Below are 27,243 nucleotides of genomic sequence, written 5' to 3'. Positions count from 1 at the left end.
TTTAATAAAATTTTTATTGGAGATATAGACATTACAAAGAAAAAATGCAGCAATAAATTTATTAGAATTCTAATTTCGTGCTCGATTCCACCTGCTGCAAAATTTTTTTGGTGTTCAACCATGGGTGATTTAAATTGGAAAAAGGCAAATACTTCTATTCACAAATACTGTATTAATAATAAAGTGAAAGAAGTTTCATTTAAAATTTTGCATCAAATTTATCCTGTTAAAGATACTTTAAGAAGATTTAAAATAAACATAGAAGAGTCTTGTGTTTTTTGCCAATCTAATAAGGAGACAATTTTTCATTTATTTTATCACTGTATGTACACAAAAAAATTTTGGTCTGATTTGGAAGAATATATAATTACAAAATTGAATGTAAACATCAGAATCAATATTTTTGATGTCATGCTACTTTGACTTTTGTGGTTTGTCAAAAAAAATGATTTTTGTCATTCAGTTGTTTATTATCCTTGGAAAATACCATATTCACAAATGTAAATGGTCTAATTCACAACCTTGTTTTAAGGCATTTCATTTGGACTTTAAATTATATTATAAAACAATAGAAAACATGGAAAACATGAAAGCTACAAGAACATTTCATCTCCTGAAGGAACTGCATATTTTTTTAAAAAAATTTCCCCGTCTATAATTATATTAATTTATTTGTTATTATCCTCTGGTCTATACACTATTGATTTAATTTTGTTGAACAGGTTACATTATCTGTAGTGTTCTCTGTACCTATTGTCCTGTGTATTGTTCAGAATAAAGTTTAAAAAAAAAAAAAAAAAAAAAAATGATAAATACTGCAATATTCCATAAAAAATAAGAATTGTCAATTTTGATTTTATGGTGACTTGAAAATAACTTTTTTTAACAAAAGTTTAACAAAAGTTTTCTTTTAACATATATCAAAATTGCATGTTTCCAGACTCTGCCCCTGTCTTCCATTGGTCAGACTCAGAACAACAGAAAGCCCTGCCCCAAACTCACTCCATTGGTTGAACCAAGTTGCTGCAATGGGTAGGAACACAGAGCCACAATGTTTACATTTTTCAGAGGATTCGGGCTACAAATGATTTACTTTTAACTGTCTCTGCATATTAAGCTGAAAGAAAAGTAAGTATTATAATACTAAAATACAAACTCTTCACCTTTAAGTGATGTTCTGAAATAGAAATCAAGCCTCTGCTGCCCTCTGTAGATGATACTCACACTGACGATCTCATAAATATACATTCTCTGACAATAAACATTAAAGGAGTAGTTCACTTAAAAAAAAAAAAAAAAAACTTTTGCTGATAATTTACCCACCCCCATGTCATCCAAGATATCCACGTCTTTCTTTCTTCAGTCGAAAAGAAATTAAGGTTTTTGATGAAAACATTTCAGGATTTTCTCCATATAATGGACTTCATTGGGAACCAAACTGTTCAAGGTCCAAATGAGAGTTTCAGTGCAGCTTCAAAGGGCTTTAAATGACACCAGATGATGAATAAGGGTCTTATCTAGGACCCTTCGAGTCATGACCCGAAAATAGATTAGTTCATTTTGATGAACGAGTTTGAACAGGAGAGTCACGAACGCTCATCACAGAACAGAGCAAGGCGAGCATTTGTGCTTATAAAACTTAAACTTTTTTATTTTTTTAAATGACCGATCGTTTCGCTTGATAAGACCCTTATTCATCGTCTGGTGTCGTTTAAAGCCCTTTGAAGCTGCAATGAAACTCTCATTTGGACCTTGAACCGTTTGGTTCCCATTGAAGTCCATTATATGGAGTAAATCCTGGAATGGTTTCATCAAAAACCTTAATTTATTTTCGACTGAAGAAAGAAAGACGTGGACATCTTGGATGACATGGGGGTGAGTAAATTATCAGCAAAAGTTTTTTTAAAAGTCAACTTCTCCTTTAAGTGACACAAAGGTTTATTAATATAGGCTAGTTGTATCATTTTAGTCCAAAAGGTCTCATTTTTTCTGTTGAAAGAACCAACTCAATCAAACGTGTTAAGATCAGGATAGCTAATTTAATCATAATCCTAATTTGAAATAAAATGGATAGTTGCACAAAATAAAACTTCAAACCTAACAATATGATTTTTTTTTTCAAAGATGATTATTTGATCATATGACAAAAATTATAAATCAGACACATGCTTAGATGGAAGGGAAGGTTGAGGTTATACATGTTTAAGTTTTTTTTTTCCTGTCTTATATCCACTTATTTCAGTTATTTTGTAAACCTGTACTGTAATAATCCAAAAAAACAGGTGAATTTAGGTCAAACTAACGTCACTTCACATCGCCCGTCTTAAGGTGGCGATAACACTAAAGCCACACGTTAAAAACTCACTTTAACGTCACAGGAAACGCGATTGTTGTTGTTCCGGAAGTGAAGCGTGTTGTCGGTAGCGCAACGATGGCGAGCGCCACAGCAAAGCAACCTGCGAAAGGTGGAAGCAAAGCCCCGGCCGGAGGAGCCGGAGGCGCCGCGAATGGAGCTCCTGCGATGCCGCTCGCGTCTCCGCTCATGGGGGGCTTGAACAAGAAGAAGAAGCCGTTCCTCGGCATGCCTGCGCCGCTGGGTTACGTGCCCGGTCTGGGCAGAGGGTGAGACACCCGTGCAGATAATCACCTCATTCTGATCTCAATGTAGTTAACGTTACTTATTTGACTGAATGAATAACGCTGTTTTTTTATTTTAGGCAGCTATAGAAAGTTATGTATGTTGGTCTGTGTTGTCTTGTGTATTATAAAGACGTTAATGTGTAAATGTTAATGTCTTTTTGACGTTTAATTAATGTTATGTAATGTTATGTTTTGTATTAATAAATTACATATATATATATATATATATATATAATTGTTTTTAATAATTTATTTGCATATTTACATTTTTCTAAACTTAAAAAAATAAATTCTCTGAACCCCAGTTTGTAAACGGCTGTTGTAATGTATTGTGCTCTGCAGTGCCACGGGTTTCACAACGCGGTCTGATATCGGTCCCGCTCGTGATGCCAATGACCCGGTGGACGATCGGCACGCACCCCCTGGGAAGAGGACGGTGGGCGATCAGATGAAGAAGAACCAGGAGGATGATGAAGAGGATCTGAACGACACCAACTACGATGAGGTACATCATTCTGAAGGGAGTCCTGTTGACTCGTTGTGCAAGATGTGATTACAAGCAAAAATGCAACTTATTTTTTACAAAATGATGTTTGTTATTTATTAGTGGCTTTGTAAGACGTGTTGTTTTGTATCCTCTAGTTCAACGGCTATGCAGGCAGTCTGTTCTCCAGCGGGCCGTATGAGAAAGACGACGAGGAGGCCGACGCCATCTACGCCGCACTGGATAAACGGATGGATGAGAGGCGCAAGGAAAGACGGTGAGTGTGGACGTTCTTCTCATCAACGCTTGTTGGTTTTTGAGTAGCATCTCTTGGCTCATTTCATTGCTGTATCTGCAGGGAGCTGCGAGAGAAAGACGAGATCGAGAAATACCGTATGGAGCGGCCCAAGATTCAGCAACAGTTCTCAGATCTGAAGGTTTGTCTGGAACTTATGATTTGTTTATTACTCTGCTTTAACCTACAACTACTCTTCAATGTGGCCCTATTATGCTTTTTTCATTAGTACCTTTCATGTAGTGTGTAATTTATCTGTTTGTGGATATAAAAGGTCTGCAAAGTGTTAAAGATCAAGGTGCACAACCAATCGTAGAGATGTCGTTGTAATTGTGTTAAAATACAGCAATGGCTGCCTACTAGATGACTGACTGACTGACATGTCATAAACCGTGTCAAATGGAGTATTGTCAATATTGCACAGTTTCATATTTCTAAATAATAATGGTAAATATGATGGCATATTTAGGGTTTATAATTGCATAATAGTACGTTTTTGTTTTTTATTTATTTATTTATTTGACAGGGACAATGCAAACAAACATAGTGTCAAGAGTCAAGACCAAGCATGTCACTGAAGTGTTGCATATGAAGTTTATAGCTATTGCTAATTTTCAACTCCTGTCCTTGGAAGGGCTTTTATACACAATAGAATTTACATGTTTAACTACTTCAATAAAAAAATAAAAAAAGGTAGCAGCACAGTTGTTTTTAACATTGATAATAATAATAAAGTTTCTTTAGCATCAGATCAGCATATTAGAATGATTTCTGAAGGATCATGTGACACTGAAGACTGGAGTAATGATTCTGACAATTCAGCTTTGATCACAGGAATAGAAAACATACATTTTAAATTAGAATATTTCACAGTTTTTACTGTATTTTTCATCAAATAAAAGCAGCCTTGTTTCATAAAAAATCGACTTTTGAACCATAGTGTAGCTGTCAACGATAACCCTGTTGCGTTATCTGTGCCTTCCAGAGGAAGCTGTCTGAGGTCACGGAGGATGAATGGTTGAGTATTCCTGAGGTGGGCGATGCCAGGAACAAACGTCAGAGGAATCCCCGCTACGAGAAGCTCACGCCTGTGCCGGACAGCTTCTTTGCCAAGCACCTCCAGACAGGAGAGAACCACACCTCTGTTGACCCACTGCAAGCGGTGAGAAACGTTACGACACCTGTCCCCCTGTAGTCAATAATGATATCCCTTAAAACTCACCTCTGATCACCAAAATGACATATTTAAAAGTATTTTATTTTTTTCCTTGGGAAAAAAAAAAACGTAATTTTTTTAAATAGGTGGAATGGTTTAAATGGTTAAATAATTTAAATGGTTTATCGACCCTACCTGATCCGTACTGTACCGTACCGCTCAGTGGAAACAAGACGTAAGTATATGCAGTTCTATGAATATGCAACTGGGCCCCGCCTCCACTCACTCACACCAGCTCAGAGATCCACTAGTTGATGATCACATGTTGATCTGATTGGTTACAAGGTAGTTTGTGACGTCAGAAACACCAGCGATTTCAAACCGTGTTTTTGAGACTGTCTTTGGTTCACTGCAGTTTTCAGGAGAAAATACTCAGCAATGGTGTGACGCATGAATTTGCACATGGTTTGTCTTAAAGCATATTAAAAACGCCACATGGACATATAAACGACATTAAAAACTTGATTTTCACCACAAGGGGGACTAACCAAAGACAGACTCACTGCATGTTGCCATATTCTACACTGTATGCAAATTAAATGACCCCACACATATGAATATAACCTGAGCACAATGCATTGCAGTGTGGGAGACAGGATTCAATGAACTGGACCATGGCTTGATTGTAAAATACAAAACAAAAATGCAATTTCTAATTGAGATGCTTCCTTTTTTTTTTAGCAATTTGGTGGGCTAAACACACCCTTTCCAGGGGGCTTGAACACTCCCTACCCAGGAGGCATGACGCCCGGTGCAGGAGAGCTGGACATGAGGAAGATCGGCCAGGCCAGGAACACACTGATGGACATGAGGCTCAGCCAGGTGACGCACCACAGCATTTTAATTCCACACTTAATTAGTTTGACTTGAAAGACAAAAGTTTCTTCAGTGACTCCATTTACTTGCACCCTCATAATGTGATTATAATTAGATGTAGGGGGTATAGTGAATAAACCTTATGTAAACACAATACTTCAGTCAAATTTATGTGATTTAGCTCATAGTCATAGCGACCATAATCGTTGTAAACTTGCTTGTGTGAACACAAATGACATGTGACGCTCCTGCAGTTATGCGCAGATTTGTAAAAATGGCGCTAAAGAAGGCATCATATTTTTGGGCTGCTGAGGAAATGTTCACAGTGTTCCACATGAATCTAATGCAGTGCATTAATGGTTGAAAGCATCAAGACATTTTTAGGTGCATCCCTGAAAAATAATATTATGGCCATAGACCAAAGAACCGGCAAACGAATCCGTGTGACCAGAGTCACATTTATGCTGTTCTTTGGGATATAATGTGAATAAGGGCAGTAAAATTAACCACAGTTCTTAGCAAAGTCAGAAATAAGTTGTCCTTGTTATAGTGTAACTGTTCATTTATAATTAACTACATGTACTTAGTATAACCATCCTTACTCTGATTATTGTAAATAATCACTTTATGGGTGAACATGTAAACACAGTCGATGTCTTCGTGTCTCCAGGTGTCCGACTCCGTGAGCGGTCAGACTGTTGTCGATCCTAAAGGATATCTCACCGATCTCAACTCCATGATCCCCACACACGGAGGCGACATCAGGTACCTAGTGTTTTACATCTGACGCTCATATCTAGGCTGTTTGTATTGCATTTGGTAAATGTCATTCTGTGTGTGCAGTGATATTAAGAAGGCCCGTCTCCTCTTGAAGTCGGTGAGAGAAACAAACCCCCACCACCCCCCCGCCTGGATCGCTTCTGCCCGTCTGGAAGAGGTGACCGGGAAGCTGCAGGTGGCCAGAAACCTGATCATGAAAGGCACTGAGATGTGTCCGAAGGTGAGAGACAAGAGGAGGAAAGAAATGGTCATATGTGACTAAATTAAGCCTTGATGTACTCAAGGTGAAGTTCTTTTTCATTCTTTGCTGGAGGGTAAAAAGAACTTGGACACCTTTTGCAGACATACTGTTAACGAACATCCTGATGCTGAGAGCCACCTTTAGATATGTAAATATGTGCTACACACTTTCAAGTGAATCTCTTGAATGGATGATTCAGTGACAAATGCATTTAAAGGAGTAGTTCACTTTTGCTGATAATTTACTCACCCCCATGTCATCCAAGATGTCCATGTCTTTCTTTCTTCATTCGAAAAGAAATTAAGGTTTTTGATGATAACAATTCAGGATTTTTCTCCATATAATGGACTTTAATGGTCGCCTTGCTCTGTTCTGAGATGCACGTTGGTGACTCTCCTGTTCGAACTTGTTCATCAAAATGAACAAATCTTTTTCAGAGTCAATTCGTTCATTTCGTTCGTTGAATGAACCAAATGACTCGAAAAAAGATTTTGATGAACGAGAGTTCGAACAGGAGAGTCACGAACACGCATCATAGAACAGAGCAAGGCGAGCATTTGAGCTTATAAAACTTAAACTTATTTTTTAAATGAGCGATCGTTTCGCTTGATAAGACCCTTATTCATCGTCTAGAAACGTTTAAAGCCCTTTGAAAAGTTTGCAGTTTGCACTGAAACTGTCTTTTGGACCTTGAACCATTTGGTTTCCAGTAAAGTCCATTATATGGAGAAAAATCCTGGAATGTTTTCATCAAAAACCTTCATTTCTTTTCGACTGAAGAAAGAAAGACATGGACATCTTGGATGACATGGGGGTGAGTAAATTATCAGCAAAAGTTTTTTTAAAAGTGAACTACTCCTTTAATTCTCTCACTTGTCGCCACCTACTGGTGTAACGATGTAATTGATACAATCATTATTTGAAGCGTCAAGTTACTTCCGGCTTTGATCGCTACAGCATAAGTCTTTATTTCCTTTAAACTATACACTCCATACTTCTGAAATTTTTCTTGAAGTTTGTATTGGTGAGCTGTTTTGAACTCTTAAAGGTCATCTAAAATTAAAGAAATGAAAGAAGCTGTTCCAAAATAATAACAAAATTCGCATTTAGAAGATATTAACATTCAAAACGTACAATCTCTCACTTCCGCTAAAATGGATCATGGATTTTTATGACATCACTTCACTTCAGCTTTTCATCAAATTTTCTGTCCAATCAAATACTCTCTAGAATCTATAGCTCCGCCCCCTGTGCGATAAATACCACCTGGCAAAAGTGTCCATTGACACGTCACAAAGCATGGGTGAGCGATGTGAGTTCGGCCGCTCAAACGCTCGAGTTTTATGCTGTTTTCCTACTTAACATTTAAGAATGCAGTCTGTGAGGTAAACTAAATGCTATTGGCTATTTGAAAAGGGGGAGGAGCCATTCAATAAGTCCCGCCTTAGCTTCGTGTTTCAATGGCAATTACGTCAACGCATCATACAAAGCTGCACGTTCCATGGCACTGCAGTGGGCCTGCAAAATTTTTAAGTATTTAGAGGCCTTTATAATATTTTAGGGTTAAATATTTAGGGTTGATTAAATTTACAAATGGGTCTCTGGTAATAAAATATAAGAGATAATTCACCTAAAAGATGATTGAATAGCTTCTGTGGAAGAATATCAGAATTTCTCAATCTGAATTTTCCATGGAGACAAAGACTTAAACCAACATCAGGTTGAGTAATTAATGACTGATTTTTCATATTTGATCAAACTGTCCTTTTAAAGTAAAACAGGATAGCGTGTATGTGCGTGTGTGTGCGTGCGCGGTTTACGGCTTTAGGAATGTTGCTAGTGTTGACAGGTTGCCATAGCGACACATTTGCTTGCAAAATCCACTTCCTAAAATGTTAAGTATGGTTCAAGAACAACATAAAAATGTCACGGTGAATGAACTAGGCCTTGTTTATGTAAGCTGCGCTGGTGCTGACTCTTGGCTCGGAGAGAAAGGCCTGTAAATGAAACCGAGGCAGGCCCTTTGCTCTGTGTGTGCACAGCTTCATTAAGTGTTGGGAAATTCCTGCAGGCTCATTAATCAAAGTTAATAGTTCAGCTTCACATTTCGGCAGAAAAACAGTGACTCGCTGGTTGTCTCACTTTGACAGGATCTCTGGGCACGATCAGTGCGTTCAGTCGGCCAACACGCCCGCGATGAACTAACATGCTGTTTTGGCAGAGGATTCATTTTGAGCGGGTCTATAAATCAATGTGCATTAATTAATTCATTTTTAAATAATTCTCCAGCTCATTTACTCCTGACATACGTGTGAACTATTTTTAAGTTTGTTCTTTGATTTCTCTTAGAAGCCATAGCACACTGTAAAGTTTCAACAGCGTTTAAATGCAAGATTTAGTCTCATAAATTATCCCACCATGGTAACTATAGCAACGTTCTGGCATCTCACGTGTTTTGGTATCTGCAATTTCTCAGGAAAGTAATATTGCTGTGACAAAAGACTTGTGTTTAGCAATTTTAACCAAAGCACAATCGAGGGAGGTGTCATGTTTTGAATATGAGCGCACTCTTGCAGTGTTGCCAGCTCCACTTATTATATAAGCTTTAGGGATTGTATTTTAAAGGGAAATTTCACCCAAATATGAGAATCCTCCCACGATTTACTCACCCTCAAGCCTATGTGTATATGACTATCCTCTTTCAGACACACACAATCAGAGGTATAGTATAAAATATCCTGGCTCTTCCAAGCTTTATAATGGGATTGAATGGCGCTCTTGATTTTGAAGCCCAAAAAAACCCCTAATCCTTCCATCATAAAAATCTAAAAGTACACTGTAAAATTGAATATGCTTTATCTAATCAATAGAATTGTGGCAACAGATTACACGCAATATTATTAAATAAATTTAACAAATTAGAATTGAGTAATAATTAATCAAATTATTCCTTAAATTTAACCATTTAAAATGAGTAAAGTTTACACCAAGAAATTTAACAAAAATATCTCACTAACAGACAGACGTCAAAGATTAATTAAGAACTCTTTATTTTATATTGCCAACATTGAAGACATCTGATGTTAACAAGCAGAATCACTGAAGGAGAAACCTAAAACAAACACTGATCACCATAATGGTGACTTCAATTTATGTTTTTTTGTTGTTGTAAGTTTTACTCATTTTAAATGGTTAACTTTTAAGGAATTAATTTGATTTATTATTACTCAATTCTAATTTGTTAAATTTAATAATATTGCTTGTAATCTGTTGCCACAATTTTTTTTGATTAGATAAAACATATTTTACAGTGTAATCCATACGTATTCCAAGGGGCCTGTTCTCACACCAAACTCGTAGGTTTTTTTGTAAATGCAGTTGTCACAATCAGCATTTTTCGGGAGTTAATGCGGTTGTCATTTCCGTAAATTTCTGAACTGTGTGTGTTTCGACTTGGATAAAGCACTAAAGGGAGAATTGACAACCGGGTTAAACTGCAGTATGTATTCGGCCAAAGTGTGTTGGGGGGCCTTTATGATGTTTTAGGTCCTTGGTTAACTTTATAAATGGGTCGCTGATAATAAAATGTTTCAAAAATACGTTGAATAGGGATATTTCACCCAAAATATGAAAAGATATTTTAAAGAAAGTTGTTAAATAAACCATTTTGGTGATTTCCAATTATGTGGATGTGAGCTTTATATGTGAGCTATTTAATCAGAGTTCTTCGCCGGGCTCCAGTCTGCTACTAAATGCATGGGGAAACTGAAATTGTCTTCTTTCTGTGGAACGCAAAAGAAGATTTGAAGAATGTTGGGAACCAATCAGTTTTGGTTCCTATTAACTTCCAATGAATGTTCAAAAAATATAACGTAAGTCGATAGGAACTAAAACTGTTCGGCTGCCAACATTCTTCAAAATATCTTTTGTTTTAAACAGTCATACAGGTTTAGAAAGGCATTTTGTGGGGAATTATCCCTGTAAATTGGAACTAATGTGTACTAAATACAAAAACTTAATTTAACAAAATATTTCATGAGACTTTCTTTTATTTTATGAATCTCTATGGAGCGTTTTTTTTTTTTTTTTTTTTTTTCGAGCCCTGCTGAGGATTTTTTCTGTTCTGAGATTTTGTCTGTTTTTAACCACTTAACTGTCACCGTCCCACAGGTGGGACGTTTGCCACTATATTTTTAAAACAATAATATCTTAGTAAATACCTTAAATAATATTGACAAACTATATATCATTTGAAAGCTTACAATCTCTAGTTTCCATATTTGGTGACTGATTTTCAAAATATGTTACAGAGGAGCCATAATTTATCAATATAAAACAAGAATATTTTCATACTCATAAGGCGTGTTCAGACCTTTATTTTAAAATAGCAGTAAACATGAAAAATCATGAAAAAATGGTAGATACGTCAGTATGTTTTCATGCCAAAAGTTCAAAAGATAGAATCCATTCAATTATTTTGGAAAAAAAGGTCTGAAAAGTTTGAAATATCAAGAAAAAAATAATAAATTCACCATTTGTGACGTGGCAGCTAGCTATGACTTACATGCGTGTTCTTTGTATGTGTTTCTTAGAGGTTCAATTCATATCAAAATCTGCCAAACTTCCCATGCTACTTCTGAATAGGATCTCTACTTCAGAAATTGTATGAAAATTGTGAAAATAATGGTTCATATCACTCAAAACACGAATGGAAATGCAGGCGCCCTTATATGGGCAGTAATGGAGTCTGATTGTGCCCTAGTGAAAAAGTTTGGTACTGCGCTCAAACAAAATCTTACTGAAAGCTCATTTTTTGAGATATCAACCTAAAATTTGAAACACAACTTGTTCAGATTTTTGGCTTTGATCTTTCTGACATTTTAGAGTAGCCCAGGTTTTGAAAATATATATTTTAGGTAAAATATGAATAATTAATATTTTTACATTGTACATTTCCATAAACTCAAACTTCTATAACTTTTTTTCTGTTTCACTTTCTTAATTTATTTCACTTCTACAAAAATCTGCCAAATGTCTTCTTTAAAACAAGACCAATCATATGTCTATATTCCAAAGCATTCTTGAATTACAACCATTTAAGTTCGAAATGTGCATTTTCATGTCTATTCAAAAAAGGGGGGGTGACAGTTAACAGGTTAAATCTTTCCCCGTGAGCTTTTTTTTTTTTTTTTTACAAAGTCACCACCAGTAGAATATCTGGACATGCAATATATCAAAAGAAAGAACAGACCTCTGCTTAAATCCATTTTTTTTTACATTTTATTCGTCATGCGTTTTATTTATCAACACTTGCATGTGGATGCGTTTCATATTAAACATTATTTGGAACAAAAAGCGGAGAAGAATCTCATTTTTTTTCCAAAGATTGCTGTATGTCTGGATTCAGATTCAGAACGATGATCAGAACATGGGTCGAGTCCCTCAACACCCCCAATGCTTCAGTTGTTTCCTCTTCATGGGTCGACCTTTCAGCCAGTTTTGATTTATATGCTGTTTAATGATCGCATTATTTTGTGCATAAGCAATCCTTCTATCTCTTGTTTTTGCTCATGGAGACTCGGTACTCTTTGGCCCCATTTACACTGCGTAGTTGAAGTGACCCAAAGTTTTTTTCCTGTAAGCGGGAAAAAAACGCATGGATTCCGATTTTCTCAAATCAGATTCAGGCCTCACTCATATGTGGTAATAAATCTGATATGAATCCGATACGTGCATTTGCGTGTGCCATGTAAGCAGACAAATCGGATATTCCCCAGTAAATGCCGTCGTACGTCATTAAAATGAAATGAAAATCGTACGTCATTAAAGTGCGCGAATCGCGATTATAGGAGCGATGTAAGAAAGGATACACAGTGGAGCAATGCTGAGGATTCATGTGTTTTGAGTGTTTGGGCCGAAGAGTGCTGGCAAAAATGCTGGGTTGTTAGAAACAAATCCGTATTTGAAGACATTTCACGAGATATGGGGCTACATGTAGGCTCGTGGCTACAGTGCTATGACTTTTCAAAATATTGTGGAAAGAAAAACACTGGATAATTTTATTCGCATCTGCATCCATTGCATTTCGTGCCGTTTTACTTCGTTTTCCGGATCAGATCGTCTACATTTGGTAGTTTCAGCAGTGTATAGTGTAAATGCAAAAATCGGATACGAGTCACTTTTAAAAGATGATGTAAGCGGGTCGTCAAAAAAATCGGATATAGTCAGAAAATCGGATTTGGGCATCAAGACCTGCAGTGTAAATGCAGCCTTTCAGAAGATGTGTTATAGCGCCCCCTACCGTATAACAGTGAAAACACAGAAAACCGCAAATTAAGGGTTAATATAATGCATTTGTGTATTATCCTCATCGAGTGTGGATGCATGTGTATAATCTGTGTGTTGTCTGTTCAGAGTGAGGATGTTTGGCTAGAAGCCGCCCGGCTGCAGCCTGGAGACACGGCGAAGGCAGTGGTTGCCCAGGCGGTGCGTCACCTCCCTCAGTCCGTGCGCATCTATATCAGAGCGGCTGAGCTGGAGACGGACATCAGGGCCAAGAAACGAGTGCTCAGGAAAGGTCAGTGTCTCTCTTCTATTCCTCTTCAGCTTTCTCTTTCCACAGTCGCCTCCTCTTTTTTTCCTGCCTGCATACCTGTGTGACAGAGACGGATGAATCGTTAGCTATGTTTGAAAGCTCTATCAGTCTCAGCTTGTTAAAACATCCTGAATCTCCCCTTATAATACCAGATATCTCTAAACAGGCTGGCGGTTCTACTTCATCAATGTCTCCAGCGTGATTATCATGTTAACTCTGTAAAGTGATGTGCTTTAAGTGAAGTTATTAGTGTCATTAAAAATCCGATGCGCTGTCATTTAAGTTCCAGTTTGATGGTTATTCATGATGTGGTTTACATGGTGTTTGCAAAGTAATGGATTTTGCGCTTTCTGGAGAAACGTTGACGTTTTGCTTCCCCATGCAGATGCCAGGGTGTTATGGGATACCTCTAATTAAAGGGGTAACTGTTGTATTTCTGCAAATGGAAATAAAATAAGATTTGAATAAAACTCAAATGTGAAGTTATTTTTCCTATCCTACGATAGGCTTAAATGTATGTATTTGTGCATACATGTTACAGGTTTTTGGCTAGAAACACAAGTCTGTCAACATGATCTGGCTTTAGGGAGGTCCGCAAGCAAGTAACAACATTCCCCCCAGCACTAAAAGCGCTCTCTCTCTCTCTCTGAGGAGGAGAAGTTGTGGCTGGTATGCACAAGTATTTCTTTGCCCCTTTTGAAAGCCTTGGGTCGACCTTTCATTTTCCTTCCACCATTTTAGTGGGTTACCCTCACTCCCTCCAGGTTGCATGACTGTAAGTAAGTCTGGCGCTCACAAGCTACACTTAGTTCCTGGTTGTCAGGTGGCGAGGCTTGTTCAGCAGTTTTACAGTAGCTTCCTATCGTCATCTTTTTCTTTGGAGCGCGTCCAGCGTCAGCATCCTGACTCTGTCTTTTTTTCTGGTGGTTCTGGGGAAGGACATCTACACATAAATGTCGAAGAAAATAAGAATAGTAGGAGATTTATTATTTTTATTTCTTAGAGGGAAAAGCAGTGAATAAAACAGAAAATGACCCTAATGATTGTGTTTAGGTCAATAAGTCTTTTAAAATATCAGATCATTTGAACTTTTATGACATGGAAACTTAAAGGTCAGTTCAGATATCCAAAAATTATGTTTATGAATTATTTAATGAGAAGAAAAAAGTAAAGATTAAGTGCACTTTTTGTTTGATAAAAAAAAATTCTGTTCTATGGTACGTTTTTATTTAATATCCGCATGTCTCCACAGCGCTGGAAAATGTGTCGAAGTCGGTGCGTTTGTGGAAGACCGCTGTTGAGCTGGAGGAGCCAGAGGATGCAAGAATCATGTTGAGCAGAGCAGTCGAGTGCTGTCCTACCAGTGTCGAGGTACACACACACAAACCCACGTACATCAATGTCCCTTAAATGAGGACATTCATTTAACATTGCAATCTCTAGCTCCTTACCCCAACCCTAGCCATCACCACTAAGTGCCTAACCTGAACCCTTACCCTAAACCTACCCTTGATCTAATTATAACATGATCCCGTAAACCAAGTCTCGACCTCCAAACAGACCTTCAAAATATTCTCAGAAAGTGAGGACCATCCAAATTGTCTCACTTTACAGGGTTCCAGACTGCGACCATTATTTGAGAATTTGCGAGTTAAAATTATATGTGGTCGTATAAGTGCGAGAAGACGCTCGCGCAACAGAACGCCGTTGTATCAGCTGCTGCAGTCCGTAACTTATGTTCAAAATGAACGAGTAGGCTACATCATGAATCCATTTTCCAAAACATGTTTTTGACTTATCCTGAATCACTACGGTACGCCTATAATAAGTGTTTGTATTCAGACTATTTTATCCTGGGGTCGATTCGGATGCGGAGTTGCCCAGTGCCTGCGTGACTCGCCATAGACATTAATGGAGAGAAGTAGCTCTGGCTACAGTGTTCTTCCGCAAGACACGTGTTTATTTATTGGCGAACGTAGACGTCACGCGCATTGCACACTGATGGTGAAACGCACCAATTACGAATTCGCGAATTAAGGCATATAAAAATGAAACTGTCTCACGAAACAGCGCGCCCCTTCTTACGTCGTTTCAGCGGTTAGATGAGAGTAATCGTTCGACTGAGGAAAAGGAAATTATTATAAAATGCAGAAGGTAAGGAGTGTGAGTTTTCTGACTTTTGTTACAAATATAAACTTTGATAACGAAAAATCTGTATCAGTTTATTATAACACTCTAATCTTTTAAAATGTAATGCATACATTTGAATGTTTAATGATTTTTAAAATAGAGAAAGATGATGCTGATAGAAAGATGATGGATGGATGGATGGATGGATGGATGGATGGCTAGATGGATGGATGGATGGATGGATAGATAGATAGATAGATAGATAGATAGATAGATAGATAGATAGATAGATAGATAGATAGATAGATAGATAGATAGATAGATGGATGGATGGATGGATGGATGGATGGATGGATGGATGGATGGATGGATGGATGGATGGATGGATAGATGGCTAGATAGATAGATAGATAGATGGATGGATGGATGGATGGATGGATGGATGGATGGATGGATGGATGGATGGATGGATGGATGGATAGATAGATAGATAGATAGATAGATAGATAGATAGATAGATAGATAGATAGATAGATAGATAGATAGATAGATAGATAGATAGATAGATAGATAGATAGATAGATGGATGGATGGATGGCTAGATGGATAGATAGATGGATAGATGGATGGATAGATAGATGGATGGAAGGATGGATGGATGCATGGATGGATGGATGGATGGATGGATGGATGGATAGATAGAAGGAAGGATGGATGGATGCATGGATGGATGGATGGATGGATAGATGGCTAGATAGATAGATGGATGGATAGATAGATGGATGGATGGATGGATGGATGGATGGATGGATGGATGGATGGATGGATGGATGGATAGAAGGATGGATGGATGCATGGATGGATGGATGGATGGATGGATAGATGGCTAGATAGATAGATAGATAGATAGATAGATAGATGGATGGATAGATAGATGGATGGAAGGATGGATGGATGCATGGATGGATGGATGGATGGATAGAAGGAAGGATGGATGGATGCATGGATGGATGGATGGATGGATAGATGGCTAGATAGATAGATGGATGGATGGATGGATGGATGGATGGATGGATGGATGGATAGATAGATAGATAGATAGATAGATAGATAGATAGATAGATAGATAGATAGATAGATAGATAGATAGATAGATAGATAGATAGATGGATAGATAGATGGATAGATAGATAGATAGATAGATAGATAGATAGATAGATAGATAGATAGATAGATAGATAGATAGATAGATTATGATTCAAATGTACATAGATTGTGTATAATTCAAAAATAAAATGCTTAAAATTACAGATTAAAATTACTGTCCAAAATCCATGAAAGTCCTGAAATTTGGCACTGATAATTAATATATTACATGCGTTTATGCTGCAACCCAGAAAGCCTTTGCTGCCTTTGGTCCATTAAAAGCAAAAGTTAGAAAAGAAAAGGAAAAGTTAGTCTGGAGCCCTGCTTTACTCTTTGTCCTCAATCAAACTGGGGCTGGTTGCATAAACTGTTTAGATTAGTCTTACAATTAAGACTTTTTTTTTTTAATCTGTTACATAAAAATGTAGATTAGCCTAATCTGATACTGAAAACTTAGACTGACTGCCCCTGACTAACTGCTAGTGGGCCACACTAGAACTTAAGACACTGTCTTCACATAATGGCTATGTTAATGCAACCGGCCCCTGTTCCTCACACACACACACACACACACACAATGATCTTCATCAGCCAAAACCCATAAACCTATTTATGGGCCATAAATCAGATTGCTCTAACAGTGTTGTCCTTGTCCCCCGCAGCTCTGGCTGGCTCTGGCCCGATTAGAAACCTATGAGAATGCTCGTCGCGTTCTGAACAAGGCCCGTGAAAACATTCCCACTGACCGGCATATCTGGATCACCGCTGCCAAGCTGGAGGAGGCCAACGGCAACACACAGATGGTGGAGAAGATCATCGACAGAGCCATCACGTCTCTGAGAGCCAACGGCGTGGAGATAAACCGCGAACAATGGATTCAGGTCTGATGAGCTAGTACTCATGTTCTCTGGCTTACGAACTTCTTGTCATGTATATTTGTCAATTAAATCTATTATCTGAGGATTTTAAAGCTACACTGTGTGATTTTTACCCCCATCTAGCGGTGAAAAGGTATATGACCATCCAGTGAATATTAGTTTCTGTTCCTCTCAATTCCGATTTTGTTTTAACTCCTACGGTGGCCAATGTAGTCCAAGATTAACATGCTTCCAGTTCGACCTCGTCCATGAGTGTTAACTCAAACGTAAATGCGAAAGGCGAAGCTTGAATTAACGGGTATGTCCCTCTTTGGCTAATGTACTTTCAAGATGGAGGGTCAACATGGCGAGTGACATTAGAACCCCTTACCAGTATGTATTTTCAATGGCATATTATACACTCACGAGAATACTTTAAAGTAAATATACATTAATGAGCACATATATTTTTGAAAGAACTAAGTGTTTTTAGCAAAGAATAAAATTAAAGAATTACACAGTGTAGCTTTAAGGAAAAAGAAAAAGTGAAAAATGCAAGTCTGGATTGAGTTAAATTTCTCAGTTATGCTGCTTTTCCAGATCAGAGGAAGTATTCAAACGCTTCCGCACGCAGGCAATGTCAGAGTGTTGATTTGTAACCGATGTCTGTTTTGTGATCCCGTCTCAGGATGCAGAGGAGTGTGATAAGGCTGGCAGCGTGGCCACATGTCAGGCTGTGATCAGAGCCGTGATTGGAATAGGCATTGAAGAGGAGGACTGCAAACACACGTGGATGGAGGACGCAGACAGTGTAAACATCCTCTCACCTTCACGCGCCCACGTTCTGTTTTCAATCAGCACCACATATTTGTTTATTACGACCGTTTATGATGCAATATTACAAGATTTTCAGCAGTACTATGGCTAAACTCCACAGCTGGATGTGATTACTGCGATACCTGATGGTGATTGTTTTTGCTGTAGTGTGTGTCTCATGGAGCTCTCGAGTGCGCTCGTGCCATCTACGCTCATGCGCTCCAGGTCTTTCCCAGCAAGAAGAGCGTCTGGCTGAGGGCCGCTTACTTTGAGAAGAACAACGGTACACGGTGAGAAATACTCACTGTCCTCTTCAAGTCTCACTGGCTGAACTGAATTTCAATCAGCATTCATTGGTCCTCTCCGGGCGTTGGAGACAGGAAGACGAGCCCTATTTGTGTGCCCACTTGTATTTGTTCTAGACCATTAGACATTGATGTAAACTGATTTGAATGTCTTTCTGTCAGAGAGTCGTTGGAGGCTCTGTTGCAGAGGGCCGTTGCTCACTGTCCCAAGGCTGAGGTGTTATGGCTCATGGGTGCTAAATCGAAATGGTTGGCCGGAGACGTTCCTGCTGCCAGAAGTATCCTTGCTTTGGCTTTCCAGGTAAGTGCCGCCCCCGTCGGCTCGTCGAGATCCATGACTACATAATTAGTGGCAAGAAGCGTTACTATTTTTATTACATATAATTAACACCATTGCAATGTAATCATGAAGCAACTGCACAACATGCACTTATCTGTACAAAAGTAATTCACTAAATACTTGTAAAGAATAGTGTAGAATTAACTGTCTTTATTTTATTTTAAAGCCATTTTTAATTGACAACAAATAGAAGGCTGTCTATTACATATATATATATATATATATATATATATATAATGTATGTATTATGTAAACACACACTTTTATTTTGGTACAAAAGCCTCTAAATGCCATTTGAAATTTTCTTCTTTAATGATGATTTTTATCAGTAATTTAACTTAAATAACAAATAATAGGTAATTATCATTGCCATTTAAGTGAAATTACTGAACTTAAATATACAAGCTTGATAAAAATGATCATTCTAGAAGAAAATTTCAAATGGCACTTAGAGGCTTTTGCATCTGAACTCTTCATATATATATATATATATATATACAGTATATATATATATATATATATATAATAAACAGCCTAATATATATATATATATATATATATATATATATATATATATATATATAATGTATATATTATAAAAAACACACACTTTTATTTTGGATGTGATTAATCGCAATTAATTTTTGTACAGCCCTAATATATATATATATATACATATATAGGGCTGTGCCTAATATATATATTAGGGCTGTGCAAAGATTAATTGCGATTAATCACATCCAAAATTTTATATAATATATGTGTGTGTTATATTTACATAATATATGTGTGTGCTGTGTATAATTATTTTGTATATATAAATACACACACATGCATGTATATATTTAAGAAAATGTGTTACTCATCTATAAAAATATTTATATTTATATAATATAGATTAAGTATTTATATCTTATATATGTTATATCTATTTACATAGTATTTTCGTGCAAATCATTCTTTAAATATATACATGCATGCATATGTATTTATATGTAAAAAATAATTATGGCGCACATATATATTTTGTAAACAAACTTTGGAAAATAAAATATAGCCTTATATATATATATATATATATATATATATATATATATATATATATTCATATATAGAATATATTCCTTTTACACGTTCTATTCATTATTTAATAATATATAAATCATTTCTAGCATTATGCATGTCTGTACCGTCACTTTTGATCATTTTAATGTGTCCTTGCTGAATTGAAAGTGTTATTTTCTTTTAAAAAAGATACTATTTCAAAAGTTATTTTTCATATTTCCCCTCACAATCAGTGTGGAAAGCGTGGGATAAAAACCAGTGTCCTAACTGGCCTAGTCATAACTGAAACACCACCAAACCTGCAAGTACTCTGCGCAAAACTTCAAATTAAATAAGCAGAACAACAACAAAAAAGCTAAACTGCATATCAGTGCTCTGATTGCACACTGGTTTCCTGAAACTAATCGTTCCACTTTTTGCAGTTTTGGAGTGTTCGCTGGGATGAAGGCCAGTAAAAACTCATCCCTCCTCTTTCTGTCACTCTCTTTGTGTTAGGCTAACCCCAACAGTGAAGAGATCTGGCTGGCTGCCGTGAAGCTGGAATCGGAGAATAACGAGTACGAGAGAGCACGCAGGCTGCTGGCCAAGGCCCGAAGCAGCGCCCCCACTGCCAGGGTGAGCGGCCCAGTGTTCAGACCAGCCCACTGACTGTCAGATAGATGTAACTGCTGCTGTGTCATGCTGGGGACACCCATCTGCCGGGATCACACGGTTTCGGTTCTGCGAGTTGTTGTGATTTCTCTTTTATTTAGATTTAAAGAGATAAGAGATGAAGGGTGAGTCACCCTGTATTAAGTGCTTGTGCAACAGGGTTTTGAATGACACTAGCAGGACGACATGGCTAATGAAAAGAGTTTTGCATGTTTTGCAAGCGTACCACGGCATGACGGGTTGGTGCGTGGATAGTAGGCTAAGTTTAAGTGAATCTGTGAAGCAGCACTTACACCTTTGACCCTATATAATAACCTAGTAACTTAATGTACCTAAAAAGAAACAGTGATTCCTTGCCTCATGTCAAGGGTTCATTTGAATCTTTGCCGAATGTGTGACTGATTTCAATTAAACTTGTAAATAAATGTCTGCGTGTCACTGAGTTCGACACGAGACAGATGCGAAACAGCGAGCATGAAGCCAGTTCTATTTGTGAATGTTTATTGATTCAGTGTTGTTGATTTTGCACAGTATTGTTTTTACACACACAAATGTGGCCAGGGATTGCTTCAAATGAGCTCTTTTAGTGGATCGGTAAGCACCTCACAGCAGATGTGACACAGAAGTACTGTGGGATTTTGGGGAATAAATTGTGCAGAGAATAGAAGGTGCTAGAATGGCCTCCTGCCCGGTCTTGTTTAACTTTTGGCTCCAGTAAAGAGTGTCAGCATCTATACAAATATCAAAGGATCAAATGTACCTCGAGGACTTGGCAGGATTCCTCATAAGTGCTAATGTTATCAAAAAAAAACAAACAAACCGCAATTTATGATTTCCTGCATCTATGGAAACTAGCCATGTGAGCTTCATACGGGAAAGGCATCATGAAAATCTCCCTGGCTATTTTTTTTGCACTCTGTTACGTCCCTCTGCTATTTTTCTAGGGATTAAGGAAGCAACATTTATAATAATAATAATAATAGTGTGTGCATCTTCAAAGTGCCGGACAGAACAAGAAAAAATAAAACGTACTCGCCAGAACTCAGCTCAAAAAGGATTTATTAATCCTCATTGCCATTTTTAAGAAAGTGTGTTTGCCACAGGTACAAACAGACACACTCGAAATGACACCTACGTCAGAGAGGCTTTAACGGCTGTTAAAAGCATTGTACGAGTTGTCATAACTGCTTTCTGTGTTGTTGTTTTTTTAGGTGTTTATGAAGTCAGTGAAGCTGGAGTGGGTGCTGGGTAATATTGAAGCAGCACAGGAGTTGTGTACAGAGGCCCTAAAGCACTACGAGGATTTCCCCAAACTTTGGATGATGAGAGGACAGATCGAGGAGCAATCAGAGAGCATCGACAAAGCAAGAGAGGCCTACAACCAGGGAGTACGTTTTGAGGATTTAGACGAGATGCCTTACCATCATTTAACCTTTTAGAGTGAAGGTGTTCCAGGAATGCAAAATCCAAGTCCAAATAATATTGGGAACAAACTTGGTTTTTCAGTGAAAAAAAAAAGTGTCTTGTCATAATGTTCTTCTAATGTTCCCGTTCAGCTGAAGAAGTGCCCTCATTCCATGTCATTATGGGTCCTCCTGTCTCGGCTGGAAGAGAGAGTAGGGCAGCTCACACGGGCTCGAGCCATCTTGGAGAAAGCTCGCCTCAAGAATCCACAAAGCCCTGAGCTTTGGTAAGAATCCATGCCAGGGGTCCTTGCACTTCAGTACAAGGCCAATATTAAAATGTAAACAGGAATAATGATTCTACAGATGCTGGTAGAAAAGTGATATATTCTACCGAGGCAAAGGCTCAGCTCATGAATATTAATTCGGTTAACTGACGTTGCCACATAAAAGCCAGAGTGACATCAAACCAACAGTCAGCCAATTTTGGGCCGTTGTTGAGCGTCTTGTCAGCTCAGTTTTTTGGCAATGGTTGGACTTGCTTTTGTGTATGATTAAGCATGTCAGCAGCGAAGCCCGTTGGTGAGAGAGGTCACTGACTGGCTATTCAGGTAGCGAATCAGTGCTCAAGAAAAACACAAGCAAGCAAACGACTTCATGTCATCTGAGCGTGGTTTTCTGGAATGAAAAAAAGTGATGACCAACTGATCAATATGATTAGTTGCTGCTTTGTTCTAGATATGGACTACTGCCACCTGCTGGCAAGGAGAGTTATTTTCTCTCTCGCGGGCCCAAAAAGTAAGCACTTGATTACGAATTTAGACCACGGCCATTTGTTGGTATGGAGAGTTATTTCCTCTCATGGTGGTGTAAAACATACTGGCTAGTTGGACGTCGACTCGAATGTATACTTTTGCAGTGTGTTCAAAAGTTTTACACCAATCTTTAATCTAAAATTCGATGAGCATCTCGTCACAGAACCTTAATATTTACAACCAATGCCATTGATGTAGCAGGATTGCCCAGCAACTAATTACTAATGCCGGCCTTTCAGTTTTCAAACTTAATAGGTGAATATCATGTGACTTAATTAATATTCATAAGCTGATCTCTCATCACAGTGTGACATGAACTTGGATCCAATGAAGACTCATCGAATAATGGCAGAACTTCTTTTTGTTTGAGGCTACATGCAGTTGTTTCATTTTGATTTCTTAGTAGTTTAATGACCCACCAAAATAATAGTAGGTCTTTTCAATCTCAATTTCTCTAGGCTGGAGTCTGTCCGACTTGAATACAGAGCGGGATTGAAAAACATTGCCAACACACTCATGGCCAAAGCCCTTCAGGAGTGTCCTAACTCTGGTAAGCCATGCCTTTCATCATCCATGAACAGATTCATCAAAAGCCTCTGCACATTATCACACCTCAACACTTACTTTTTCCTTTTAGGTATTCTCTGGGCTGAAGCAGTGTTTTTGGAGGCCAGACCCCAGCGCAAGACCAAGAGTGTTGACGCTCTGAAAAAGTGTGAACATGATCCTCACGTACTTCTTGCTGTGGCCAAGTAAGACTTCTAACCAGACTCTTGCCAATATTCTCATAAACCAAAATTCAGATTCCTTTCTTTTCCCTTTTATCTGCAAGAACAGGCTGACCTTTTATTGTTGCATTTATGCTATATCTGTGTTTGTGTACTGTGTGCAGATTGTTCTGGAGTGAGAGAAAGATAACGAAGGCAAGAGAGTGGTTCCTACGGACGGTAAAGATTGAACCTGACTTGGGTGACGCCTGGGGATTTTTCTACAAATTTGAGATTCAGCATGGGACAGAAGTAAGCATTCAGTCACATTATTACTTGAATGTGTTCTTCAGGACCTGTTTTATTCTTTGTGTGTGTGATGCAGTGATTGTAAATAAACATTTTGAAAGAAATAGTTTACTCACTCGTTCCACACCTGTACCTGTAACTTTCTTTTTTCTATGGAACTTAATGGAAGGAATTTTGAGGGGTGCTGTTTGCTCTTCCCTTTTGATGGAACTCACTCTACCACAGTAGGGACACTTTGGAGAACGCCCCTCAGCTTAACACGTCTGATGTATGGAACTAATCCAATCCAGATTGGCGTTACGTCATGACATAGCGTGTGACAGCATACGGAGTTAGCTTTCGCTTCGGCACTTTCTCAGTCCACATCTGCCAACTCTGAAGCCCCACTACTTCTTCCACTCGGGTTGATAGCCCGATGCTGCAGCCATCCGATATGTGCATAGCATCGCGATGAGGAATATTGATGAGAGATCGTTCCTTCATGCCCGTGTACGAGGAGATTGTGACTCCTGCGGTGGCCAAACTAAACATCAATTGGCCACATGAAGGGCAGAAAGCGTGTTAAAAGTAAGCTTGATGACCGCACAGGTCACAGCCTTTACTCCGGGAGTTGTGCAATTCATCGAACAAGCCATATTTACTGGCTTGTCTAATTCCCCAGTGTTCGATTATAGCATCATTTTGGGGGTGAAGGAGAACAAGGCTTTAGCCAGTTACCTCATCCCTGACCTTAGTTATCCCAAAAAGTCCCGGCACTGCCCACCAAACCCTGCTGTAACACTTCTTCTTAGGTAGGCAGGACTGGGATTTGAAGATTGATTTGTCATTATTGATCTCAAGGACACGTACTTACACATTTCCCTCCTTGTGTCTCACAGTAATTTCCCAAGGTGTGCTTTTTGGGGGGCGACGCTTCCAATATCGGGTTCTTCTAATTGCCCTAGCTCATTCCCCTTGCACATTTACCACGTGCATGGATGCAGCCCAGGCTTCAGGGCATCCGTGTGCTAAATTATATCAACAACTGGCTCAGTCTAGCACAGTCTCATGAATTGGCAGTTCAGCGTTAATATGTCATCGTTGGCCATGTTCAGAGCTTGGGGTTGAGACTCAACACAAAGAAAAGCGTGTTGACACCCACTCAGAGAACCATGTTACTGGGGACTTAAGACTTGACTACGATGCAGGTACAAATGTTTTCCGCACATATCAAGTCCATTCTGGCAATGGTTTCGAAGTTAAATTTAGGCCCCGCTATCACCGGAAAGCAGTTTCAGAGGCTGCCGGGCCTCATGGCAGCTATGTCCAATGTCATACCTTTTGGCCTCTATCCAGATTGGTGCTTCAAATCCTCCAATAGGTGTCTTGTTTGTGTCTCGAAAGACAACACAGTGTCCACTGTGGTTTTCTCACACGCCCTGGGGTTGAATGCAACGGTGCAGTTGGATGCATGGTGCATTCCTCTGATCGCTCTGCTCCCAGGACTCCTGAAGATGATCCGGCGAAATGTGGTCAGCCTACTTTTAGTTGGCCCGCTTTGTCCAACCAGAGTATGGTTTGTGGATATATCACTCCTAGCTGGCCATCCATGGGAGGGATCTGCTCTCTCAAGCGGAGGGCTCAGTATTTCACCCTTGGCCAGAGGAAACTCTGGGTCTCAGTATCTAAAGGCCGGCCTGTCAGAAGGAGTAGTCGAGACCATACTCGGCTCCGGAGTTCCATGTATTTCCTGAAATGGAATGTTTTCACCAGTTGGTTTAGGGAGCGTGGGATGGACCCAGTGGCTTCACTGCCGGTGGCTTTAGTGCTGGAGTTCCTCCAGGATCTGCTGTTCTTGCCCCATACACACGAAAGGTATACATGGCTACCACACATTTACATGTAACTTTCTTCTGTGGAATGTAACGGAAAAATGTTTGAAGGGTGTGCTGCTTGCTCTTACCTTTTGAGGGAACTCTAACTACGTCGGTAAGGACACTTTGGAGAACGCCCCTTTTGCGTAATGCGTCTGAAGTACGTGTGGAACTAATCCAATTCTGATTCGTGTTGCGTCATGACATAGCGTGTGACAGCATACAGAAGCTGCAAAGGCATGCCGCCACACAACAGAGTTAGCTTTCGCTCTTCAGCAAGCACTCTTGTGTGAAGTGTCTATTTGGTGTTGTTTGTCAAAAACAAAATCAAAAGGAAAATAATGGTGAGTGAAAAATTCAAGCGGTTTGCATCCCTGCTCCAAGATACTTTATGGGTGGACACACACACAAGCTTTGTATGCACTGTTTGGGAGCACAGCTCACCCTGGTAGCCCTTGAGGGGGCTGCTTGTGGCCACTGTGAAGCGCTCCCGTTTAGCTGTGTTTAATGGCGTCTCAGATCGTGGGGCTTGCAGATGGAGCTGGCAGAAGGGCTTGAGACTGCTAGTCTCACAAAAGGTGTAAGTGGCTACCATTGGAGCTTTCCATACTCCATTAAATGATTGGTCTTTGGGAAGGCAGCAGCTGGTCGTACGGTTCCTCCGTGGTGCATGAAGGATGAGGCCTATTCCTTGTGTTCTGGCCCCCGACCTGGGAAGGGCTGCTCCTTATGAACCTTTGGAGCCCGCTAAGCACCTAATGCTCAAAATAGCTTTTCTCCTGGCTGGAGTTTGCCACTAGTGGAGTTAAAGCTATCTTGCATCCCAGACATGGCTATGTGCCAATGGTCCCTTCTAGCACGGCACAGTCCGCGGTTCTGCAGGTTTTTTATCCCCCACCTCATGTGGCGGTGGAAGAAGAATCTGCCCCGTCAGTGCATTGAGTATCTACATTTGGAAGTCATCTCAATGAAGTCAGATCAGTTGTTGGTGTGTTTCGGGTCACCCAGGAAAGAGTTCTCCCCCTCTAAACAGGCCATTAGTAACTTGATATTTCTGGCAATTGGTTTGGCCTTTCAGATGCGTGGTTTACCTTTGGCCTTGAGGGCTCGTTCTATGAGAAGCATGGCATCCTCTAGAGCCCTCCTCTCATGGGCCCCCATTCAGGTGATCTGATGTGTGGCCATCTGGGCTCCCCCGCATACCTTCCCTAGGTTCAACAGTCTTCACCTTCTTAGCATTTTGTGTCGTGTGAGATCTTATCTCCTTACTCTGGTGTTGTTCTCTCCCTCAGGAGCAACAGCAGGAGGTAAAGAAACGCTGTGAGAATGCAGAGCCACGGCACGGTGAGCTGTGGTGTGCGGAGTCCAAGCACATTCTCAACTGGCAGAAGAACATCGGAGAGATCCTGGTCCTCGTGGCTGCAAAGATCAAAAACACCTTCTAAACTGTGGGACTAATATCAGATTCACAAATCTGAGCATGTTTGGTTTAGCAATTAATGTTGTTTTTATTGAGTCTGTGGATATTTTTCTTTTTTTATGCCTATTTTTCCACTTTTAGTGTGTTTGTCTCTCTGGAACAGTGTTGATTCAGGGCTGTTTTCATTACACATGCTATGGTCAGGTTGTTGTCTAGTCACACCCAGAGATTGATAGAGTCCATTTTGAACATTAATTGCCAGAAAGATGTCATACCCTCTTATTCTGCTTCTCATTATGCGTATGTGTAAATGTGCTGCTTGATTATCAGAAAATAAATGAAGTCTGATCTGTTTCAGA

General features: G+C 39.1%; 1 protein-coding gene across 1 annotated transcript; it reads left to right on the top strand.

Annotated features, from left to right (window-relative positions):
* The first annotated feature begins 2,384 nt into the window (after window positions 1–2,384).
* On the top strand, window positions 2,385–27,243 carry prpf6 (PRP6 pre-mRNA processing factor 6 homolog (S. cerevisiae)). The gene is made up of 21 exons (XM_039669941.2): window positions 2,385–2,622; window positions 2,983–3,145; window positions 3,283–3,401; window positions 3,483–3,561; window positions 4,405–4,581; window positions 5,317–5,457; window positions 6,122–6,216; window positions 6,295–6,451; window positions 12,887–13,049; window positions 14,320–14,438; window positions 17,006–17,224; window positions 17,889–18,011; window positions 18,185–18,306; window positions 18,484–18,622; window positions 20,222–20,341; window positions 21,589–21,765; window positions 21,934–22,067; window positions 23,054–23,145; window positions 23,233–23,347; window positions 23,488–23,614; window positions 26,757–27,243. The coding sequence occupies exons 1-21, from the start codon at window positions 2,432–2,434 to the stop codon at window positions 26,907–26,909; spliced, it is 2,925 nt and encodes a 974-aa protein (XP_039525875.1). The 5' UTR covers window positions 2,385–2,431; the 3' UTR covers window positions 26,910–27,243.

The sequence above is a fragment of the Pimephales promelas genome, chromosome 20 (genome assembly GCF_988280905.1).
Source record: "Pimephales promelas chromosome 20, fPimPro1.hap1.1, whole genome shotgun sequence".
Taxonomy (NCBI): Eukaryota; Metazoa; Chordata; class Actinopteri; order Cypriniformes; family Leuciscidae; genus Pimephales; species Pimephales promelas.
The sequence above is the reverse complement of the archived record's forward strand: the minus strand, read 5'-3'. Positions and strand labels throughout refer to the sequence as shown.